Below are 26,141 nucleotides of genomic sequence, written 5' to 3'. Positions count from 1 at the left end.
TCTCTTGACAAATACTAAAACTTCTTAGAAATCTAAATTCTCAAATTAACTAATTCTGATATTAATAAAAATAATTTTCACTCTAAGAATCTAAAAAAAAAAAATAAAATAAAATAAAAAAAAATATATAAAAAATAAAGTACAAATATCAAATTTACTAAGAAATAAGAAATAAACGAAATCTTATAAATATATAACTAGATATATACACAGAATGATACAGTATGTACTAAAAGTATTGATTTTAAAACTTCACTAAACACTTTTCATTGCTTTTAGGAGATACTAAAAGACTTTATAGCCCCAGATCCTTCATGTTGATCTTAACAAAAATAAATTCTCATCTCACAAAATAAAAAACTACAGATAAAAAAAACTATCACTAATCAAGTATCAATAGTTGTCTTTAAAAAAGAAGAAATTTATTGCTTTGACAAGAGACAATCATACTAATCGCTTTACAAAAATCGCTTTACAATGCAATACTTTCAAGCTGTAAAATAACAAGTTAAGAACCGACAGCAGTTAATGCCACCGAAAATATATCTGTCATAATAAACTCGTGTCACTATAAAAGCACTGATCCACCAGTGTTGAACGAAAAACTGCATTGTTCGAGTTTCGCAGTTTATTTCTTCAATGATTGTTTTATCCGCGTCGATTTTCACTCCGCGCACGAGCCAACGAGGCAAAGACCCCTCGAATCTCGATTCTGTAAATATCCCAAAGCTTTTCGCGTTCGTGTGTAAATCAATGAAATGGAATGGAAGGCTATCGCGTGTCCTTTGCAGATATGTTATCGAAAATCGTGAAAGGATAATCGTCACTTTATCGAAAATAGTTCTATATAGGTCACGTAAAGCGTATATTATATCGGCATATTAGAATCTATACATATATCTCTTCCACGTGAAAAGTGAAGAAAAATCGTGGTTGCTTTCCTATTTTTGATGTTAATATATTATTAATTGTTTGTTAATGTATTATTAATTAACATATTAAATAATATATTTGTGGAATCTCTTAGAGAATGGAGATTTTACAGCTCAAAAAAAATATAAAAGTTGGTGTACACAAGTGTCGGTTGAGGTTTATTTATTAAATTATAAGCAATTGAAATTTGTGTTAAATAAAGAGAGACGGATAAATAGGATGAGGCAGTGACGCGATGAAGATAGCTTTATATCTGTTTTATTTCATTTCACGTAAGCTTAAACTGTTATTGTAATTTTATGCATAATTTTATTACTTGTTGAAAATTATCTGAACGTTGTGCTTTATCTTTGGCAGGATGTAAAATGGATTATTATTATAACCGTGTTAAATATTGTGACATGATAAAATTAATTTTTTAAAACATTTGATATTTGTTTTGACAGGTTATAATTTTATTAACAAATTGTTAATAAGTAATTTTATATTATTATTTTGTATTATTATTATTCATAATTATATGAAATATTGCAACATAATAAAATTATTTTTAATGAAAATTGATATCTTTAAAATTGAATGTTTATCATTTGAAAAATTTTTTTTTACAAAAGTTTAACAAACAATAAAATAAAAAATAAAATGTTATAAAATCTAAAATGATGTGTCTTGAGGGGATAAAAATTTTATGTACAAAAAGCAATCCATTATGGATAAACATGTTCGTATTTTTGTTGTAACAATAAAATTATCAAGGAAATTAACAAATATCGAAATAATTTATTTTTTTATAACAAATAAACAATAAAAGTATAAATTTTTAAATTGTTTAACAATAAACTAACTTAACTTAATTTATCCAGATAAGATAAATCAAACCTGAATTTTAGGTTATGTTAGATTATTTTTGGAATGAAAGTATAAAAGAAGAAGCGAAGTTCCTTATTCGTTTCATATTAATTATTTACCATAATAAATAATTTCAGAAATTAATATTCGTTATTTGAAATAATAATCACAATGGATACGTTTCAATATTCTGTACTATTTCTTCATTTTCGATTATAAATATTGGATCATTAACATCTGTCTAAAATCAGAACAGAAAGGAATTTCATGTATACAATCAAAAATAAATATATTCTTTTCGTTCTTAAATGTTTAAGATATTTGCTTTGGAAAATATCTTATTTTTAATAATTAATAACTTTTCAAAGAATAACGAAATACCTAAAAGCTTTTAGAAGTTACTGAAGAAAACTTTTTTGATGGTATATACAATATGTACATATATGAAGTTGCCTCCCCTAAACGTCAGTTTTACTTAAAATTTATTATTATTTCAATCATGCCCAATCCTAGTGCATGTATCGTATTATAAATGAATGAAAATACGTATTCAAATACTTATAAACAATAATGTAAGTAGAAGCATCATTTCAAAATATCTTTTCGCTTCCGGTGACTTACACATTTCCGTTCCCGATACTTGTAATGAAAAGAACGTTTGCGTTGCGTAAGTCAATTCTGTGTAGAAATGTGTATTTTTGCAATGTGACTGATATTCAGCTTTCTGGATCGATAGGAAAGAAAAGATCGATAGGAAAAAATTAAAAAATTTTCAAATATTTTATCGTGTAAAAAAAATAAATTAATTATTCTCTAAGATTTTAGAATATATATTGCAAGATATAGACAATATGCTAGTTTAAATATTCATTTGACTAAACTTCGAATATCGGTAAACGATGTTCTAATGTGATCTGTTTCGAGAACGTTGGTATACTTATTAAAATATTTATTAAATTTAAATTACTTATTAAAATTTTTTGCGTTAATCGATCATCGAATATATTAAATTCATTATAATCAAATGATTCGAAAAAAAATTAATAGTAAGCGATATTCGAGAGATAATGTGATCGAATATCATACAAAACATTTTTTCAATCATCAGATGATGCGAAATATTCAAAATGTTTCAGATATTCGAGCAATTCTTGCATCCAGAAAATCAATTTCGTATCGGGGTCAAGTACAACCTTCTGAATAGAAATCAATTGTTGACGCGTTGATCATTTTCATTAATCATAAGGACCAATTAAATGACGCATTATGACATTAAGCGAAAATAATTTTCTAACTTAAGTTGAATTTTCACGTTTTCACAAATTATATCTTCGAACGTTCAAGAGAATGGAAAAATAACAATAATGGAATATAAAAAGTAAAATTAACTTTGAAATCAAGTTGATGATAAAATTTTTAAAGTTTTTAAAATTATTTGATATTTTGAAATATTTAGTTAGAAAATGGAAAAATAACAATAATGATAAAATTGAAACCAAATTAATGAATTAAATTTTTAACATTTCAAAATATAAAGGAAGAAGTTCATTGGAAAACAATGCTGTTTTCTCATTTTCTGAATGAACTGAACTTTCAAAAATATCGTTTTCACTTTGATTCAATATTTCTATCAGAATTTCCTCACGAAATGTAATTCAGCATGAAATAAGTATTAATATAGTTTGAAAACAAATGGAATAATATTTTTGCAAATTCTTCGAGATACGATTGATTCTCTTGTAAAAGTATTTGAACCTTTCGAATAATAAAGTACGTAATAATTTTTCTTGTTTATTGGAAAACCTGTTGATTAAAAAAAATCTTTTTAGATGTTGAAAAATAAACAATTGACGTAATTTTTTTTTTCATCAATTTTAATTCCAAGTTTTGATTCTGTTGTGAATTCAATTTTTCTCGCCTTTTTTTTTTATTTTATTTTTAAAAGAATAGTCGATACAAGAGAAGTTGAGAATTGATGACACGTTCAATTTCAATTTTTATACAATCAAATAGTTTCTATTTCATACAACTTGATATTTCTTTAGAAATATTTGGATCAAGTTTATGGGTTAATACATATTTTTTAAATGTATAAAATTTGCAAATCCTTTTTATATAAAGAATTCCATATTATTTTTTCATATATAGCCATATTTATTATAAAATATTTATTTTCTATAAATATGATTGTAAGAAAATATTAAATTTCATATATTTTGTATAATAATATAATAAATAAATCTTTTAAAAATTCTATAATACACATATATATGAAGAATTAGAAATATTATATAATTTAAAACCAAAATTTAAAAATGATAATAAAACTAATAGAAATGCATGAATAATAATATAAATTAGAAATATTTCAATTTTTTCAACTGGTAATAATTAAGATCTTAATGAATTGAATGTATAAATTTCAATGTAAAATGCTATTCGATTTAAATAAAATATACATGATTGAAATGAAAAGTAGTTAAAGCGTCCAATAAAAGATAGAACGAAAAATTTGAATTTTATCAAGAAATTTTTTAAGACATTTAAAAATTAAAAAAAAGAAAAAAAATATGTCAATATCTAAAAACATGCTTAAAAGAAAATCAAAGTTCAATCGTTCCACCCTATATTTTTCGCAAGAATAAAATATACCAATTTTCTCTCTCAATATCGTGACTCACCTATGGTAGTGTAAATGGTACCACAGTAAAACACAGCGTTCCAAAAGGTCCACACTTTCTGCTCATGATCCGACAATCCACGCTTGAAATAATCGTACAAATGTTCCTCGTATTTCATCAATTCATTCCTCGCTCGTCCATTCCAAAGATCCGAATTCGTAGCCAAGACCTGATCGTTGCACAGCTCCCTAATCGTGGTCAATGTTTTGTCCCTGTGGCACATTTAAACGTTGATTGACAGAAATTTTTGATATTCCATTTTACACTTTTCTTTCATTTCCCTGACTTAATTGGTTTAAAGTCAATAACACCTTATCTAACTTTTTCAGTAATGTGAGAAAAAATATAATATGAAAATATTATACTATCAATTAAAATTTTGAAATCATTAAAACAGAAGAGAATCCAAGTAAAATTCCAATAAATATTAAAAAGTAAGAGAATAGATTAGAGTTCCATTAGATCTTGAAAGATTCTTTCGTAAAAAAAAAGTTATCTTAAATAAAATGATATCTGATTCAACTTGAAAAGGAAAAAAGTAATAATTCCAAATTTTGATATAGTAATAATACATCATATATTATATATGAACTTTGCATTTAGATAGATCTAGGTTACAGGAAAACTTTGCATTTAGATAGATCCAAGTTACAGTAAAATTAAAAAAAAAAAAAAAATTAAATCTAAATTTGTTTTGAATGTTATTCCCAGAAATGGGTCGAAAGATTTTGTCTAGTAATAGTATATACATGTAATAGTATAGTAATAGTATCATTTAAACGATTCAAAAGCAAGCAATTCGAAATGCTCATAGCAATTCCATCTTTCGTTCTTATTTTTTCGATATTTTAATTTAATGTGAAAAAGAAAAATTTTCTGATATAGATATTTATTGTGCAATTAAAATATAAAACATTAGGAAAAAAAACAAAAAGAAATAAATAAATAAAATATATAAAAATATACATAAAATAAAACACGTTTTATACAAATAATAAATTGTGCAATCTAGAAAAAACATGATGTATTTCATGCACGTGTATATTCTGAATTATTTCTCGAGTCTTGTAATTACTAGACAGACTTCTTTCCCTTTTCATTGCAGTTCTTTTTCGTCTCGTTAACCAAAGAGCAATCAAATCATCGGTTTTCTTTTACATGTTGATTCGTTCGTGATTCGTCTAAATAGCTCGACATAGCTGAATTATCGGAGGAAATGACAAAATGGCTTGATAGACATACCAAAAGATTCGATTCTGTCTAGACTAAGAGTCGTCGATAATTATATTGCAGATTTTGTTTGATCTTAATTTTGTACGTGTATATATATATATGTATTTTTATAATATAATGTTATAAAAAAATATGAAGCTTCAAATTGTTTGACTAATTTGTATAATTTTATTAAATAAACTTAGTGTATTAAAATTTTAAACATTTATAATTTTTTATATTAAATAAATCATATTTTTTATTTTCTCTCTCTAAAAATATTTTTATCACAGATATTTAATTTCACAAGCAAATTAAATCATCGAAAATTTCATCCTTGAATTTCTTTTTCTAAATTTTTAATTTCATTGAGAAAAGTTTCCTTAGGAATTTTATATTTAGTGTATCTTTTATATTTTAAATATACTTATCAATGAAAAAAAATATATTCCTTATATCGTTAATTAATGAAAAAAACTTTCCCTTTCAAAAAAAATTTCTAAAAAAAAATTTAATTTCTGTACAAGTTTGCAATCTTGATAAATAATAGAAAAAAAATTTACATAACCTAAGAAAAATTCAATCTTTAATCTTGAATTATTTAAACAAAGGATAAAATAAAAATACTCATTTTAACATTATACATTTCACGCGATATTTCATTTGTTAAAAAAATATGCATATAAAATTCCTTCTTTTTAAATTACTTAATCGACCTTCTTGATTATTTTAAGCATCGAGTTATTATATTATATTCAAAATAACATTGAAACACATTTGCAACTTATTTTTAAATCTATTTCTAAGTTTCCAATTAACACACTTGCACATCCTTAATTAGAATTCACAAAAAAAAAAACAAATTATTTGTCTACTAAAGAAAAGAAAAAAGATTTATAAAGATTATTATGGTTAACACTGATCGAGTACTTGAATCACGACACATGTTTTCCTTCTTTTTGTCGCAGTGTTTCTCAAACCTTTTTAAGTCGCGATTCTCCCGATTTTTAAAAATATCTGCAATTCTCACAGATTCGCAAATTCTCTTTTATAAAAGGTAAATAAATATAATGAAATATATTTAGTATAAAATAAATATATTAAAAATAAATATTTTATAATATATAATTTCAAATTAATATTTAAATAGATTTAATAATGTATTTATTAATATTTTTAAAAAATGTATTAAATATAAATAATCTAATTAATTATAAATATTAAATATATTAAATATTTAATATATTTGAGCTTTTTTCTGGCTTTAATATCATAATCATAATTTGTGATTCCTTTCTCGTCCAAATCCTTTTCTATAAATATATTAAAATTAAAATTTTTTATCAAATTAAAATATTTAAACCACTTTTACAACTATTATACGATTGATTGATATTAAACATGGAAATAATCGATATAAATAAATATAATTTATTTTATTTTATATTTAACATTTTTAAGTTACAATATGTACAAATATTTATTGATTTCAATTTTCTTATCTATGTTTTGCATGCAAATTGGTCAAATTTCTTAAATTAAAATAAAGAATACTTTAAAATTTTTCTTAAAGCTTTCCTCTTGCTGAAATGAGACAAAAATCGAGATATATATAAAAATTCAAATAATAATTATTTCGTATATTAATACTACTATGTTATTATTAATTTAATAAACTCTAAAATTCAAAAATCAATATTAAAATAAATAAGTGCCAAAAATCGATAATTTTTAAACAACTCTCGCGGCCCATCGGTTGGGCACCAGAATTCTATCGGATCGGTCACGTCATAGCTACTTTTTCAACGAATAAAAGAGAGGTCAGACGCGAATCTTGTGTTAAACCTGACCTTCCTTCTAAGGTCAATCGATTCTTCTTTAAATGAACATATGGTGGAAAAATCGATCCTCCTTCAAATAAGACGAAATCGTTGCCGGTAAGTGGAATAAGTCAAAGAAGTCGTGGACATTGCTATGAATTCCACTTTTGTACTTTGCATAAAGATGAAGGAATAAAATATCACAAATGAGACAAGATGAAACAGTTTAAATGATGAAAATGGATTTGAAAATATTATAAAAGTAGTAACTTTTTTATTTTGAATTATCTTTTTGAATTTTGATTCAAAAAGATTTGAGAAACTCTTCAACTTAATTATAGCGATAATTGAGTTTAAATTTAATACAGAAAATGGTAGATATTTAAAAAATTTTTGAGTAATGTAATTTATAAAAGTTAAATGTTTAAAAAATTCTGCAGAGATTATAATTTTGAATGATATAATTATGAATTTTTATATCATTGTATTATTTATTAGATATTTTTGCTAAATGTAGATGTTTTGTTATATTTAAAATATTCTATAATTATTTGTTTATTTTTTTTATTGAATGAATAATTGAAATTAATAATTAAAATAAATTTTTTTTACCAAAACCCATAATTAAAATAAATCTTTATTGTATTTTAAAATATGAAATTGAAATTATTAGAGAATAGTTATTTTTTAAAAATTAAATATTATATAATAAGCATTAAAAATAAAATAATTAAAAATTAAATATTTAAGAAGATTAAGATCATAGTCGAATTTACATATCTTCAAACTTTTTTTACTTTTTGCCAACAAGATGTAATTATATTTGTGCCAATAAAACTTATAGAAAGATAAATTATCAGATGACATTTTTGGTTACTTTTACAATCACACTACAATTTACTTTTTCTTACAAAGAAATTCTTAGTTATGAATGTTTCAATATTGTTGGTATTATGGCCAAATTGTAAAAAGAAATGAAAGATTAGGAAAAACTTGATAGAAATTAAGAGAAATTAGAAATTAATTCTAAATTAATAAAAAATTAGAATTTGTAACAAAATTTAATCTATATTAAAATCATATCGAGAAAACACTTTCATAGAATTCATATTACTTTAATAAATTAATTGAATGTTTATGAAGTGTGTTTTTGTGCAATTTCAAAAGGATAAGGAATGCAGAGGATGCATACTGTATAAAACCTTATCGCGATAATTTGAAACATGCTTGCGTGATAGAAAGCTTTCATCAGATTACGATTCAGACATAGTTAACGACTCATACGTATGTACATAAATGTTGTTTGTACATAAATGTTTTGCCTGTTTTCGTCGCAATCAGTCAAAATAGACGAGTACTATTTAACTTGATATTGATATGTTTATGCAAAAAGAATTTAGTTTCTTATAGCATGAAAATATCTGAGTAAGCACGCAAAGAAAAATGCAATTATTCTTTATTTTTCATGAAAAAATTCGTACGTGAAATCGGATTAAAATAAATAAAAGTTAGGTCACAGAAACAAAGATAACGAAATAAAACAATATATTATATATTATTTTCTCGTGTTTGTCTTAATACGCGTTCGATTGTCCCATTTTTTTCACTGATATTGTCGAGTTTCCCGATAAAAACGATATAATGTTATCTATGTTTTATTTCTGTCGTTACGTTTGTGCTTATTCTTCAAGCTCGTTTTCCTTGGAATGAAGGTTAAAACGTGTTTGTGTGCGTGCAAAATATAGATATATCATGTTTCTCTCTTCGAGTTGAAAGCATAAACTCATGTCAAATGTGAAATAGAATAGCCAATGGATTATTGAGTGTAGAAAATTTTGCACTCCTTCTATTAGAAATAATAAATGATATCAATATGTGAAAGATTTTTTTATATAAAAAAAAAAGAAGTGTAACAAATACAAATCAATTTTTCATCCTTCATTCTGTATACAATCTTAATAAAAAAGATTTATAGATGCTAGTTAAATTTACATTTAATAAAAATTTCACTTTTATTAACCTGACTATATATAATAATATTTAATCTAATTTCTTCTTTTTCTTAAATTCTATTAAACTTTATTTAGATATATCAATAATTTTTATCTTATTTTTATCTTATATATAAGTTAAACGTTATAAATTATAAAGTTAATAATTTAAATATTTAAAAAACTTAAGATTAATTTATATATCATACATCATATAAAAATAATTAATGAAAAATTTGTTTCCTACATTTCTTGCATCTTCCTTTCCGTAAAAAAAAAAAAAAAAAAAAAAAAAAGAAACGATAAAACTTTCTTGGTTACGTGACATTGCTTATGAAAAATTATTCGAAATTATAAATGAAATATAAAAAAAAAATTTTCTTCAAAAATTTTATCTCTACACTCACCTTTCTTTTCGAATGTTACCATGCGCCACTTCTTCGTTGGTTCCCTCGATCGTGACAAATATCATCGCGCCTCCAATACTGTACAAAAGCACGATAACAAATAAGAAAATATGCGTGAACCATCGTTTGCTCCAGGAACTGACCTGTGCACAAATTTGTAAATATCAGTGGGGACCTATCCTGATTCACGTATGAGAAACACACACGAAATTACGCAGACCTTCTCGTAAAGCCAAAATGCGCTCTTCTCGCCGACGCTCAATCCAGATTTGGTCAGATCCTTGATACCTTTGAACTGGCTAAATACAAATTCGCTGGCTTTGTTCGCGTAAAGCATCTGCGGTTGACCGGAAACCGGTGTCATCGGCATAGGAGTTTGACCATACGGGGTTGAAACGTATCCCATACCAGTCTGCGGATAATACTGCCCTGGTAAAGGAAGTTGAATCTTCAGCCTCGGAGGAGGGGCCTTCCGCCCATCTGGTGAACTCGACATTTCCGTAAGAATATATTGTTTCGTTGATAAAGAAAAAAAAAATAAATAATAACAATCCGTATATGATATTATATTAACTTTAATCACAATTAATCTCGATTTCAATATAGTTTCTAATATAATTTAGAATATTTTTTAATCAAAAGATTTCTCACTTGAAATAAGAATCACAATAAAATCATCATTCTTCCCTTTCTCCATTGTTTCTTCGAATGGATATACGTTCCTTCGAGTTTTTTTATTAACACTAATCTCTTTATCTTTACCTTAAGGAAGTTGTATTCTAAGTGAATATCGGCTGGATTATTAAATCACGTATACATTTATTGCAAAATACATCACGTATAATATTTTATGCTTTGAACAGCGTTAAAATTGATAGAGAATCTTCGGCAAAGGCGACTTTCTTCGATACGAATCCAATATTATTTCATTTGAGGACATGCGTATAAATAAATCATGATGGCGAATTCGGTTGGCAAGTCTTAATCAAAATTCCACGCGGAATTTACCACCAGAAATCGGGTCGTCGAATAATCAAATTCACTTCGCAAATTTACAATCGATAATGTATTCCAAGATGTTTGAATCTTTCTGTTGAACGTCTTTTAACTTATTATAAAATCACCGTGCGTTAGATAATCTAACAGACGTTAGATCTATAGATCTATAGATCGTTCTTGATTAATATGCTATTAAAAATTCATATATCATCATATATCATCATCCTTCTACATTTAAAAATTTATTCAGAATTTTCGTTTTTCATTTTAATATATTTTGTATTCCGAAAATTTATGAAATAAGAAAATGGAAGAGAATAAATATTGAAAACATATCGTATAACGCAAATCATTCGTGATCAAAAAGAACAGACACGTGTGGTTAGTATTCATTGATCTTGACCATGCTCCTCCTTTTTAATTTCGAGCTCAGTGGCACGGTTAATTTCCAAATTCGTGACTGCCTAAAATTATTCGAGCGACATACCATAGGTCAACGACCCTGGATGCATCTTAGCAATAAATAGATTAACTGTCCGCGAACGTCTCGACAAATTTAGGTACCAGGTACTCGAATAGTTTCTGCACCGTTGATTTAAGGGTTGATTTATCAAATTTGTATCCGTTATCTAGAAAAAGAATGATAAGAAGAAAGAAACGTTGGTGAGGAGATGTAAATATTCAAAAAGCTTCTAATTTAGCAACAGCGAAAAATACCACGCAAGGAGTTAAGGGATTTGATCAAACTTAAGAAATTTAAATGAAACAAATTTTGATTGGAGAAATGTTATCTTTGAAATAGCTGATTAATCAAATATATAAATATTTCATTTTTTCACTGGAGGATATGATGCTTCCTCTAGGATTTCATATCTATTTCTTTTTCTTTCTTATACAAGGAATTTTAAAACAATAGATAATTTACTTTCTCGTGAAATTCAGCCTTTTAAAACTCTTTTGGGGATGAAATCTCGAATTCACTGTTTTTTATACGTATTTCTCCTTAATTGAACACTTCTCTAATTAAGCCATTAAATGATTATTAAACTAGCTTGGGTTTGCATACTAGAGTTTTCCAAACATCTATTCACAACAAATATCACGATATATCTATATCTAACAGTTGTACAAATTGTGCAACGATCAAACTATAACGTTGACTTGACAAATGTCACAGATTATCATCGATGAAACTATATAAGTCTGATAAGTCTAATTGCTGTCTCTTTCCACTCTTCTCCTTCGACAGGATATTCTTCAAGAAGAGAAGAATCCCTTCGTTCTTTCACTCTCTGTTTGATCTTGTTCCTTCGTTTCTTGCTAATCGAAGGAATCACGGGGCTCGTTCGTCATTTGACTCTGATTGAGAACATATCAGTCGTGTCCTTTGTTATCTTGATGCGCGTCATTTGTATCAAGAACGAATGATCCTTAGCACGGATGATTGGATTAAACCCTCCTCCTGGGAACGATTATAACGTTAAAAAGCTCGTGGCTCATCGATAATGCACTCTATCATTGACACGGTGTACAGTAGCGTGTGATTCGACTTATGATTTCAAAAGATGTGATCCTGTGAGATGCTGTGCCTAGAATCTTCACATTTAAACTGTTCCACGCTGTCTTAATTTCGTTTTTTTTCTTTTTTTTCATTAAATATTAATTCGTTGATATACTTTTCACTTTATGAATCTGGTTCCCTCCTTGAAGAAGAAACAGCTTCTCGAAGCTAGAACAAAGGTGAAAATTGAATTGTGATGTTCACTGTTCGCGTACACCGAGCGTCTCTTTGAATAATTATCTCCGTTTATGTCAGGAACAGAGAATAACCGGCAATTGTATCGTGTCCGGCTCTCGAACACCTCTGGCGACGGCGTCGCGACGCCAACTGACTAAGCGAGACTAGTGCCGAGCATGGAGACGTTTTGAAACAGGCGCTACATTTTACAGGGCCGTATTGACCATTTAAAAATTTATCAAGCTTATGTAATTCAAATTACACGATGCATGAAGAAATTTGTAACACGGTGAACAAGTATTAATACAATTATAGTTAAAGAATTTTATCTTGAATATATTGAAATCTTGCATTTTTAAAAATATGAAAATTTTATTATATATTAAAAAATCTTGTTTTAATTTCAAATTGCGAATGAGTTTATCAAAAATTATCAAATAAATATTTATCAAATCAAATGTTTATCGTTTAATTTATTTATTTATTTCATTAAATTTTTACGTGTAATTAATCATGGCAACGTCAAGAAGTAATACATATCGATATCTATTTTTATGTATGTCTGAAAAAAAATACTCTGAAAAATTTTTAATAATACTCATATATAATTCTTTTTATAAGATCTAAATCTCATTCAATGGATTAATATTATTCTTTTTCTTACTTTTCTAAATACTTTTTTCCAAATATCCAAAATATCTTTATTCTTCCTTTCCTTTAAAGAAATGAAGATTTCTTTTTATTGTTCCATGCAGAGCGATCTCAAAGTAGGTCACCTATATCGATTACGCGCGTTCGAGGGAATTTTTAAAATCATAAACGTTCGAAATGAACATCTACACTTGTTCAGAAAACGAGCTACGAAATCGTACATAAAATCGTTTATAACCATTATGCTTAAAGTCAATTTGTCCAAATAGAAATCTATAAAAAGTGATTCCCGTAAATTTGTTTTTTAAACTTGATGCCTCGTTCTACTGCGCAAAAACGACGATGAAATGCGAATTTCGTAACGATATGCTGCGATACTGTTAAAAGACAGCTGAAGACACAACCATCCACGCGTTTCTGTGTATTTAGATAAGTTGAAAGGAAATTAAGAAAATAGTACATTTGTCAATAAATTTTGCATTTCATGACATCGATTTGAATTTAATGAATAAATGAAGTTTAACAATTCGAAAAAAATAAAACTAAAATATAATTTGAAATATATATAAAATAATATAATTGCAATGATAAAATTTATTTTTGACATAAATTGTAAAAAGATTGTTTTCTAAAAAGATTATGCGATATAATTTTAGTAAGCACAATCATAAGATAAAATGATAAATGATAATTATATATAAAGATAGGAAAAAAAAAATAAATAAATAAATCGTAATGTTTTGGGAAAAACGATATATATAAATTTTTAAATCGAGAATAATTTTCGATAGCTTAATAATGATTCGTTGAGACTTTTTACAAATATGTTTTTGGTGAAGAAATATATACCTATAAATAATATATTGATCAGAAAATATTACATCTACAGGTAAGATCATGTATCGGTAAAGAAAGGAAAAGAGTATTCCTCCTCCTGTATTATTCTACCACAGATATGAAATTTTTAATCATTATGCGTATACAGAATTCGTTAATATATTCGTAAAATTTAGATCGATTTTAGAAATTAAAACAAATGCAAAAGTTGCTATACAAAAAATATCTATTAAAACTTATTTATATACAATTTAAATTTATTTTAAATATAGTAAGGAGACAGAAGGCAATATGATAAAGATAAATTTCTCATTTTATCTTTTTTTCGTTTCATCTAATATAAATTTAAATTGCATATATTATAAGTTAATAAATAAATATCAAAAAATATTTTTATATAACAATGTTTTGGTTTTAACCAAAATTAACTATTGGTATAATAAAAAAATTGAATAATTATTTAAAATTAAATTATAATTATTAGGAAAATTTTCAAATTAACAATTAATTGAACTAATTAATTAAATTAAAATCTTCCATTTATTGTTTTTTTGTTCAACATTTGAAAGAATCAATAAGCAAAAAAAAATTAATTTTTTAAAAAGATCTATCTTTTGAAATTTATCATAAAAAATTTACTGTCATGAATTGAAATACATGATATTGCAGAAATATCTACATGTGCACATATGCTGTGTAATCTCCTTTTATAGAAAATTGACTCATTTGATCCAATATCCTTCTAAAAAAATATTTTGCATACCTTGTCAATATTTTAATATGTCTTTATCTAAAGAAACTTCGATTACAAATAAATTTGTTAATATTAATAATCTTCGCTATATTATTACATGATATTCAACTAAAAAAAAATAATTAAAACAATATCTTAATATTAAAAAGAATTATTATTGAGAAAATTTTAAAATTATTTTAAAATTAAAAATATTACTTATCTTTGAATATTAAATAAAAAAACAAGATATATATATAAATCGGAAAAATGTGGAAATTTGCCAAATAACTTAAAATATTTTGAAGGCGATTCTCAATATGAATTTTATCGATGAAGATTGGAAATTACTAACAAATATTAGAAAATTTAAATTAATTATAAACCAACAATCAATTTTTTTATGATATATACAGGACGATTATATGTAATAGATAGAAACTTCAAATATTTTTGTCGGTTTGGAAATTCAGTCACTCCATCTTACGTTAAATTGTTCAATTACTCATGAATGTAAACTCTGAAGTCAGATTTCCACGTCAACGCCAGTTACATTCTTCATATACAAAAAAATATTTTTATATTCGAATATTTATGTTTACTGAATGTAAAAATATAATTATTTAATATTTTAATATTATTTATTATTTTTATTATTTTTCAATAAGTAATTTCATCAAAAAATAATATGCTTATTTTTATAAAAAATTAAATTACAAAAATTATTTAAAATAAAATGAAAATAAAATATCTAAATATCTTAAAATTATTTCTATAAATTTTATATTTAAGAATATAAATTGATAAGAAAATAAATACTAATTTTCAAGTTTCGCATGTAAAGAACGAAAAAACCAATAGAAAGTAGCGACAGTAAGTTATGGGCCAATAAGATTGCACGGTGTAACGGCTATTAGCGTTTCTGAAGCGTCACCGGGGGCTGACCTTGGCGGCGCTTGGCTGCATTCACGGAAGGCGCCCGAAAACGCGTCGGAAAAAGGCATCGGGGGCAGCGCGCGTTCGTGTCGCCCATTGTTATCCTCGTCGCGTGTAATGGCTACCGTAGAGTTTGTTGACGGTGTTCGGTCTGCTTGTTCGCGCATCGGCCTATCCTGAGCCACGGTACGCGCCGACGTGGCCCAACCTTACGGAAATAAAATCGAGAAGAGCTTTACGCTAAGGTACCGCCAATTTTATGCAACCGAGAAACCCGCGCTTCGTATACCAGTCGCCGCAACCGCCACCGCGCTTGGACGACATGATCTGCGCGGGTCAACGCTGTTCGTTGACAAGCGTGTAACTCAAAACTGATTTCACGGCATCCTGAAGAGGAAATATTGTAACGGCGTTGTGTTTAGTGTTAATTTTAGCTGGATCTAACGTACTAAAAAAGTGTATCAAAGCTCTAAATCGATCGCCATTGATTTTCCGCCACGACCACGGCCCTACCGACACGAGGAACTTGTTCTCGGATGTTGTATAGGACGAAATACTTAAATCATTTATTAAGGTATCACGATCATCAAGATTAGTGTGACCAGCTGCGCGGCATTCCGCGCCGCAGTCATGGCAACTAGAAGACCATCCGTTTGGCACCCAGGCATGTAACCCGCGGCGCCCGTGTAGACTATCACATGTGAGTATCGTACGTCGTGGTTATATTTTGAGCCTTGATTTCTTATTATATTTTATCGAGCCTTCTTTTGATCTATTTATGAAAATTGTGTTTTTTCTTTGGTGTGACCTTTTTCAAAGAGAGAAAATGCATCATATCTATCTAGATGTAACAGAGTTTGTTTTGTTTCTATTTAATGAATGCCTACTGATTGTGCAGGGTCAAAGGCAACACATCAATGGCCCTAGAATCAAATGGCAACAACGTGGTGTGGTTGAACACAACCCGTCCTGATCAAATACAACAGGTATGCAGCTTGTATACCAGCACGACGTAAAAAAGGAACGAGTTTTCTCCATTGGTATTTATTAGCTTCTCATTGATGCTTAATACGCATAACGTATACCAATGTGTATAGCACGTTGATTAAAACAAAGCATTATAGAATGTCATTGTTTTTGAAGTAATAGTACAAAGCTCATAATATCTAACAATAGTTATTATTTAACAGAGCCAACCAATCGAGCAGCCAGTGAAGTGTTCCATGTTTACTCAAACCGAGCAAACCAATAGTTTTACTCAGACGGAGCAGAGCAATTCAAGCTACGGCGATCAGAGACAGGTTATTATTAATTGTGAAAATATTAACAAAGATAAATTGCTATATATGTAATAAAAAAAGAAATAATTAAATTATGCACTTGAATAATTATAATATCTTTCAGTAAATAAAAGTTTATATATTTTGTTTTTTATATTCTTTTAGTTGTTAATGTCTCTGTCTCTATATTTAATTTGTTAAATTTAATAATATATAAAAATTATTATTTAATATTAATTTACAGCAGCAAGCAGCCATGTTTGATCCACAACAAATACAGCAGCAACAAGCTGCTCAAGGTCAACAATCGCAGCAGCAACAATCTCAACAGATGTATGTTACGACAGACAAGAAAGAGGACAAATCCCAGCAGCAATCAGCAACTGCGGACTTCCCTTTCTATTACAATGTCAACATGCTTCAAAAGGTTCAAACAAATGCGGTGAGCACAATTGGTGCGATCACAACTGACGACAAGGGTTGTTATCGTTTTGATGTGCAACCTGTCGGTTATAACACATTATTGAATCAGATGAGTATTGCGGCTGCTACCAATGCGACCTTCAAATGTGACATTTGTGGTTTGGTCTTTGGACATATGAGTTTGCTGAATCATCACAAACGGATTCATAATACAACACCTAGTAATCTTCAACAACAACCACAACAAGTTGTTGTGCAAACACCTACAACAGTTACTGTTGCAACTACACCAGAAAGACCATATACCTGTGATGTGTGTGGAGCTTGTTTTGCATTACCAGGAGAATTAAAGAGCCATAAAACAAATATGCACCAAAAGCCGAAAGTGCAAATTTGCGAAGATTGTGGCAGTGAAGACCCCTGTGAACATCATCCTACTAAAATTAAAAAAAGTATGTTTCATTATTTTGTGTTTAATATATAATACTTTTTTTTTTAGTATATTTTAATAAAATAAATATTATTATCAATTTTAAAACTAATAGAATACAAATTTTAAATAATCATTTAATTGATAACATATTTTAATACTTTCCATAATATAAATATTTAAAATAATTCTCTTTTTGTAGCTATCAAGCCTGGTCATCATCCTGTGAAACGGAGGGGTGTTACCAGTGTAACTAAATGCCATAAGTGCAATGGCACAGGAATAATTTTTATTGGTAAGTAAAAATTACTATTTTACTTCATGCATATTGAGGAAAAATGTTTGTCATGTAATATAATATATTATGTATTGCTTTAAAATAATGTATTTAAAAAAAAAAAAACATTTTTCTTCATAAATCATAATCATCTTTCCTGTACTACTATCATTTCATTACTGTCATGATCGTACATCGGATGGTGTATGGTAGGTAAACACGACGAAAAACTAGATTCTGGAATCAGTTCCCTCGCAAAGTGTGGCGGCTGCAAGGCAACAGGCCGCATCATCATAGGAAGTAAGTCGGAAAAATTATAGCGAAACAAAATAAGGGATTTATATTTCATAGTATCTTTAGAATCTCCATTAATAATCAAATAACATCATTTATATTTTTCTATAAATTATTCAAATTTTTAAAGTTTATATCTTGTTATACTGTCTAAAAAAAAATTAAATATATTTTATATATATTGTTTCATAAAAATAATATTTAGGATAACTTTTCATTAACTATCTTATCTATTTTTCAAATTTATAACAGAAGAATAAATGTTAAAATCTGTAAAAATCTAATATTATATGCTTTATTGTTATTTATAATTGTTATTTATAATACTATTATTTTATTTGCATGCATTTGTGTAGATAGACAAAAGTCTTCGGCACTTGCTGGTTTTATACAATATTATAAATTTATTGCATCAATTTTGTTTTCTTTTTGGTAGCATTGTTAATATTTATATTTAAGAATCATTGCACGGAATAAAATCTCCCCTAAGGGACAGTTTTATAAATTTGATTCACTAATCTTTAGCATTATTATCATGAAAAAATTATTTTAGATTTTAGTTCATATCATTCTTTCTTTAGTTCAAAATATAGGCTGTAATTAGCTCATTTTAATAATTTCAATATAATTAATCATTCATACAATGACACAAAAGTCATAAAATTCAAAACATCTGATGCTATACTTAATTTCTTATTTTCTACACTAACTTCCATGACCTGCATGTTTAAATTTCTACATAATATTGTTACATTTATTACAAGTATTAATTTTGCATCATAAAATGATTTATTGATGCTATAATCTAGAATTTCTCTTTTATATATTCAAATTCTCTTTTGAATGTATCAGGAAAGAATATATTTTTAAAAGAACCATACACAATCCAGTGTCTCGAATTCTTCAAAGTATTTAATCAATCATCTCAAAATATATCTTTTTGTAGAACTGGCCCTTTGAGGAAAACTAAGAATTTGGATGTTTCTTTATTTACAGGTGGTAAACAGAACAGTCAAAATCAAGCAGAGAAGCCATTTCATTGTAATGTATGTGATGGAACATTCTCCAGATATTCGTCACTTTGGTCCCATAAGAGACTCCATTCTGGAGATAAACCATTCAAGTGTGAAGTTTGTGGTTTAGCTTTTGCAAAAGGTGAATAAAATAAAATTATTCCTAATTAAATTCCTAAGAAAAAACATAATGAACATTCACAATATTTATTTTGTATATTATAGCTGCCTATCTAAAAAATCATGGACGAGTGCATACTGGTGAAAAACCATTTAAATGTAGTGTTTGTGGTATGCAGTTCTCGCAAAGTCCTCATTTAAAGAATCATGAAAGAATTCATTCTGGTGAACGTCCTTATCAGTGTGAAGTGTGTGAAAAAACATTCGCCAGACATTCAACTCTTTGGAATCATAGAAGAATTCATACCGGTGAAAAACCCTATAGATGTAATATATGTGGTTCGGCCTTTAATCAAGCTACACATCTGAAAAATCATGCAAAAGTTCATACTGGTGAAAAACCACACAGGTAATACTAATTTATGGTTTTTAAATTTCTCTTTATGTTTATTTATTTATTCTTTTATATTTTTTATGAAAATATCTAATATTATTTATCTTGTAGATGTGATATATGTGAAATTGGATTTTCCGACCGCTTTGCATTAAAGCGTCATCGTGCAATTCATGAAAAGTACGGTCAAACTGCTCGAAATCAGAATGCGAATAATCCAAGTAACGCACAGCAAGCGAATGCGAGTAATCAGCAGCAACAACAACAACAACAACAGCAGCCCCAACAAGCTCAACAAGGTCAACAGGTTGTTGTAGTGAATGCCACGACTCCTGTTACTGTGAGTCAAGGTCAAGGGCAAGCGGTAATGCTCGAAGAAGTCTACAAGTGTCAGGTGACCTTCCCAGAGCCTAAATGATTCAGCTAGAGAATACCTTTCAGGAGCTGGTAAAGGGGTTAATTTTTTAACCTTTTTAAACAAACAAAACACTAATTAATATGAGAATGCGGTACGTGCAAACGTATGTAAAAAAATAATGTAAAAGGAAATGTGGACAACATTCAGGAAGATGCAAGTTTCCGGTGTGACTGGCAGCACATTTTCTGTGCAGATTCTGTGGGAGGATTATTTGGTGACAGTCGGGTATATCTTAAATAAAAAAAAAAAACGCATGAAAAAGGGTATCATAAAAAGCAAAAAAAAAAAAAAAAGTAAAGACTCAGCGATAGTTTACGCGAGTGAATAATTTTCGTAGGGCGTGACTAGGAAGAGTACGGCTCGTAAAAAATCGGAACACTCTTCTGACCACCTTAATAGCGAAAAAAAAATATTTTGTGAATGAATACGAGACCATATTAAAGGAAAAAAATGAAGTAACGAAAAAAAAAAAAAGAAAATAATAAATCTACTTTATATTTTCTCACTTGAGATAGACGGATTACTTAGAAACATTAACATCGGAACAAATAGCAAATTTCTTGGTTTTAATGATAATATAATTTTTTTCTTCCAGTAATTTGCAAATGTCGAATTGCAAACTAATTTTTGTTTCTTTTTCTTATATTTTTTGGAATCTATCCTCGCTCTAAACAAAGTTTAATTAAAAAAAAAAAAAATTATAACGAATGCAATTATCTAGGTTTTATGATTCATTAAATGGTAAAAATTGTATGTGATAGAACAAAACTTGGCTAGACAGGAAGCAGCAGAAACTTGATCATTCTAATTCTGATAAATTATGCATACTATGCATATTTATAAATGACGTAGGTAAATGTCAATTTCAAGAACGAATCTAAAAATACAGATATTAATAAGATTAAATAGAGAAAAGAAAAGGTCTTATTTTAAAAGCCTGAACCTCGGCCCTTCTTAAAATTTCAGTAAAAAAAGAAAAGAAAATTAATTTAAATATTAAATTATCTCGTTTCTTTTTATCAATTGAAATTAAAAATTTGAAGCAAAAAACAAAACGAAAAAATAAAAAAAAGTTAAAAATTAAAAAATCATCAAAAATGAAAATAATATGTAAATTTTCATTAAGAGACATAATTAGTCATTTTTACATATATCTTTATTTTTTGAAATGGCAGTCGTGGTACGGAATGATATCGTGATTTGAGCGAGCCCTCTTCCGTCCAGTCATTCGGGATCACAATAAAAGAATAATTATTGCGTTATTGCAATAACAACGACCACGATTTAAAAAAAAAAAGAATGAATGACGACAAAAGTAACAGAAGAAAGAAAATTTCTATCTCACACGGAGCTGCAATAAATAATAGTGAATATCGACGGGCAGACTAATCTGTTTTATAATTTTAAGGCCGTGAACTATAATGGATATCAGTTACTAAAATAGTTGCTAGTTTGTAACGGCAAAATAGCTGGCTAGAGATTATCTATACAATATATACATAATTAATTTTTATATCCCCATTTGTTAAGAGCGATGGCCAAACCGTCGCTGCGAATTCTTAAAATAGCAGTGAATCAGAAATCGATTCGATTGATTGTAACTTAAAAAAAAGAAATATCGGCGGTTTTCCACAGCTCCGACTGGTCGGTAACTTGTGGTACCGGCGATGATTAGGATAACACTTATGCCATTTTGAAAAAAAAGAAATATACTGTTCCTCGAACATTTTCATTGACTGCATTCTTTAATGTTTCTTTTAATATTTCTTGGTAGTTTCGAATAAAATTTATACTTTACTTCTGTTTTGTTTTTGATAGAAACAATTAGTGAAATCGAACATCTTTTTATTTTTTAAAATTCAATAAACGAAGTTATCAATAAGAATCCATTAATGAATGTTTTAAAAATTGTATCTTGCTTGATATCTAAAGTGTTTTTGTATGAGACAACAAAGAAAAGAAACAATTTAAATAAATCATTTTAATAAATCGACCCTAAGACATACGGGGAACAGATGACAATATGGCTCATAGTGATGTCCCAAAAATCATTCTTTTATACAGTGTATAACTGAGTATCGAAGTATTATCGAAGGAATGCCATCGAAATGTGATCACAAAGTGATCGATCCTCTGCAATCATTGATTAGTTCGGAAGATTTTGCAAGGAAAGTCTGGGATTGGGGATTATTTTGTTTTTATCGCTATAACTTGTAAAATAAAGATAATGCTATTACGTTTAATTTACTTTTAATATGGTCATAATACCTGCTACAGTATTTTCGATTAGCTTAGAGAATTTTTTTTTTTTTTTTTTTTTTTATTTTTTTGTGTTTCCTGAATTTTTCATTCGTCAAATGCTCTTTAATTTTTTTCCTTTTTTAATGCACATTTACATCTATTTCAAATGCAAATTTCAAAACTTTCGATAAAAGTACGTTCTCCTTTCTATTTTTTTTTTTTTAAGTGGCATAATTCAGATTTGTTAGAAATATAATTCATCTCAACTTGTCAGTGCAATGACTTCTCCTTTAAGTTAACGTTCATAAAGCTGTAATCGTAGTTTATTGAAGAATAATCATGTACGAAATACCCGATATGTTTGAATCTTTGATCGTCTTTTATTTAAAATTTAGCCACTTTAGTCATATCATTTTGAAAATAGCAAAATATGTAAATGAACACTTAATCGCAGTGTCCAAAATAAAAAAAACCATTTCTCTCTATTATTTCATTGTATGACAGTACTTTTGAGGAAAAGCAGAGTTTGTAAATATATATTACTAATTGTACAATGTCCCCAGGTCGAAGAGGAGGGCTCTAATCATTGCGTTTTACGAAACGACTCACTTTTGTTCGATTAACCGAATGAAAGCACGAAAAAGAAAAAGAAAAAAAAAGTAAATACGATTCTTAATCTTTCGAATTCCATGGTCAGAACTCAAAATTATACCAATTAATCACTTAAATGATTTGATAAATTATAAATTGCTCAAAATAATTACGAATTCATTCATTTGTAAAATCTTGGTAATGTATTTTACAATTTACTTTTTTTTTTTTTTTTTTAAATCTTTAATTGTTTTAAAAAAAATTCAATCTTTCTTTAAAATTTCACATATTTGTATTTATAGTTTCGATTCATTTTTCAGAATCAGATTCAGATCGATCTTCTAATTGTTTTGAGCAGTTCCAAATTGCTTGGTGGAAATTACTAAAAGTTTTATATCGAAAAATCATTGGGCCCTTTTTTTCGAACGAACTAACGCACTTTTATAATATTGTACCTATGTTAAAATAAAAGACCTACCGTCAAGGAAGGTCTATAAGGATTGTAAGTAACGAAGTTCTAGATGAATAAGTAATTTTAGGGATTGCGTCGTAGAAATTATCGAAGGAGATACAGGACTGCTTATAAAGCAATTCCATAAATTATAGTATTTAGTGAATTATTGGTCCAGTGCCATTTGTAAGTAAATATTTTCATATTTTTTTTTTTTTCTTTTCTTTCTTTAAATTAATCGTTTTAATGGACTGTTGTACTTTTTTCACGATTACGTGGCTCCTTATAATTTTATTACGCTCCTTAGGTAATATTCTGCGGACGAAACGAAAATTCGGAGCTTCCATTTTAATCAAAACGCCTGGAAGCGTCTTCCTGATCCTTGCGGGAATATATCCTGACCTATATCCGATTGTTCGGTTGTACATAAGCTTACGAATTTAAATCGTAAAGAATTTGGAGAAAAAAAGAAACGAAATTATTTTCCTGCGTTACGTTTCAAAACGTGTTAATGAATTTAATTCTCATCGAATCCTTCCTTGATCATTCAGGAATTAAGGGTCGAGGTTTCAGGGTCATTTTGTAATCGGAAATTCTGTGTGATTACGTATAATAAAGAAGAATCATTGAAATAAACTGGAAGAGAAATATACGAATTTTTTCAACAATAAAAAAAAAAAAACGAAGACGATCAGTGTCCTTAAAACATTCGACCCTTCTGCGTTGATTCCGAAGGACTGACGGCTTAATGAATATGTGAATTCACTCAATGATTAATCTTTATCTGGAAGAAAATGGAAAAACAACTTTCCTCGCAACAGTATTTTATAATACAAATGATAATACAGTGATATCCAGATAAGGATTAAGCAGGCGTATCGAGACAAATATACGTAAAAAAACTTTGTATAAGTATATATTCTATAAGTCTTATAACGTGTACAGATTTTTCGTCCGTGCTCGAAGGAAAGACGAAGGGTTTTTTTGTACAAAACTTTCCTCATTAACTGCGAACACGCAAAAGAAAAACGAACTTTTGCGATTCTCTTCCTTTTTTCCAATTCGTGTTCTTTTTTTTCTTTCTCTCCTTTTGATAACAATATTCGTCGTCTAGCCAAAAGAGAACGAACAAGCGAAAAAAAAAAAAAATAGAAAATAGAAAAAAAATTAAAGGAAAAGGAAAATATACGAGTACACGGTATACGGTACTGACTACTATTATACCGCAATAATAGTAGGAACATATTCATAAAGATTTAAAAGAAAAAGTGGTAAAGAGAAAAGGAAGGAAATCATGAATAGAATTTAAGTATAGCGTGCAATTTTACAAAGTTTCTTAATTAAAAAAGAAATAAAAAAAAAAAAAAAGAAAAAAGGAAACGATAAACGGAAGGAAAAACAAGGAAATATGCAGTCCTATCGCGATATAGATTAATTTTTACATGACACCATGTTGTATGGGCAATAATGCTGATCATACGAATTTTTGATAATAAAACACGTTCCTATTAAATTATCTGTTCATTGTCGTATTGTTAAGTCTTCTGAAGTGGGGCGATTAGGAAAAAAAAGAAGAAAAAAGACAATGGTCTGAAGATAAAGTGAGAAGAAGAAGCAAAGGAAGAATAGAAAATGGCCTCTTTGTAAAATAATAAGAAGACATCCTACTTTGAAGAGGAAAAAAATAAAAAATAATGATAATAATACAGGAAACAAGAAAATAAAACGAGAAGATAGGAGAAAAAAATAATAAAATAACGTAAGGAAGTCTTGTAATTTTCTATCATAACGACAAGAAAACTAAAAAAGGAACATTGGTAAACGCGAATCTAACGACGTGAGACTGTATATTTAACGTAATAATTTATTTTCAGGGTATCTATTGAGATATTTTTTCATTTACCACTGTAAAAAAATTTTTGAAAATCTACGCACTTTCTAATAAGCTAAACTAATAGTAGGAGTGTAAAATTATATATAAAATTGTAAGATGACGATGATTATGATTATGAAGAGAGATGAAATTATTATAATATTATTTTCGTCCTTTTCACGGAGGATCGATGATTCATTGGCATTCTCAGTGTCGAACTTGTAAGAATACCAAAAACACTTTGTTTTATGAATATTGTAAATGATGAATAAATAATCTAGTATTCTTATTATTGTCCGCCACGTGAGTATGCCGAAAACGGAGGATATAGTTAAAAAAGAAGAAAACAAAATTACTTTTATCATGTAACATGTTATAGAAGCGAATTGTATTACGCGATGCGCTCTTTTAAAACTAAGTTTCAATCTTTTGTTTTCCTTTAATATCGACTTTCTCGAGTTTTTGATTTTTAAGAACCTGTCGATTAAATCTTCTAAGGAAAAAATTTAATATATATTTTAATTTTTGAAAGATGTGTTAAAAAAATTA

At 27.7% G+C, this 26,141-nt stretch overlaps 2 protein-coding genes across 11 annotated transcripts; one reads left to right on the top strand and one right to left on the bottom strand.

The window, feature by feature from the left end:
* Positions 1 to 275: 275 nt before the first annotated feature.
* Positions 276 to 12,782, bottom strand: LOC105736183 (uncharacterized). The gene is made up of 6 exons (XM_086917737.1): positions 11,818 to 12,782; positions 10,114 to 11,521; positions 9,894 to 10,036; positions 4,464 to 4,675; positions 521 to 712; positions 276 to 322 (listed from the first exon to the last, which is right to left on the bottom strand). Exons 2-6 carry the CDS (start codon positions 10,387 to 10,389, stop codon positions 276 to 278), a joined length of 870 nt encoding a protein of 289 aa, XP_086773863.1. The 5' UTR covers positions 10,390 to 11,521; positions 11,818 to 12,782.
* Positions 12,783 to 15,799: 3,017 nt separating this feature from the next.
* On the top strand, positions 15,800 to 22,679 carry LOC100869397 (uncharacterized). 10 transcript variants are annotated; one of them, XM_003696064.4, is made up of 10 exons: positions 15,800 to 16,487; positions 16,686 to 16,773; positions 16,978 to 17,088; positions 17,312 to 17,509; positions 17,600 to 17,942; positions 18,123 to 18,215; positions 18,411 to 18,497; positions 19,488 to 19,646; positions 19,730 to 20,033; positions 20,130 to 22,679. In XM_003696064.4, coding segments are annotated over exons 1-10 (1,692 nt in total). In that variant the 5' UTR covers positions 15,800 to 16,485; the 3' UTR covers positions 20,437 to 22,679. The 10 variants fall into 10 exon arrangements, with proteins under 10 accessions (XP_003696112.1, XP_012345342.1, XP_031773975.1 ...); XM_012489892.3 differs by having other exon boundaries at positions 15,803 to 16,487; positions 16,686 to 16,827; XM_012489888.3 differs by having other exon boundaries at positions 17,315 to 17,942.
* Positions 22,680 to 26,141: the final 3,462 nt, after the last annotated feature.

This window comes from Apis florea, unplaced genomic scaffold (assembly GCF_048593485.1).
Source record: "Apis florea isolate Af1SG1 unplaced genomic scaffold, ASM4859348v1 contig_2272_pilon, whole genome shotgun sequence".
In the NCBI taxonomy this organism is placed as follows: domain Eukaryota; kingdom Metazoa; phylum Arthropoda; class Insecta; order Hymenoptera; family Apidae; genus Apis; species Apis florea.
The sequence above is the reverse complement of the archived record's forward strand: the minus strand, read 5'-3'. Positions and strand labels throughout refer to the sequence as shown.

Excerpts from the sequence above, each read along its gene's own strand:
- LOC100869397 (XM_012489887.3), top strand. Across the intron at positions 17,089-17,311 it reads GCTACGGCGATCAGAGACAG|CAGCAAGCAGCCATGTTTGA; the intron begins GTTATTATTAAT and ends ATTAATTTACAG. Across the intron at positions 18,498-19,487 it reads AGGCCGCATCATCATAGGAA|GTGGTAAACAGAACAGTCAA; the intron begins GTAAGTCGGAAA and ends CTTTATTTACAG.
- LOC105736183 (XM_086917737.1), bottom strand. The coding sequence starts at position 10,389 with ATGTCGAGTTCACCAGATGGGCGGAAGGCCCCTCCTCCGAGGCTGAAG. Across the intron at positions 713-4,463 it reads TACCATTTACACTACCATAG|AATCGAGATTCGAGGGGTCT; the intron begins GTGAGTCACGAT and ends GGATATTTACAG. Across the intron at positions 323-520 it reads TTTCGGTGGCATTAACTGCT|ATCAACATGAAGGATCTGGG; the intron begins GTCGGTTCTTAA and ends ATTTTTGTTAAG.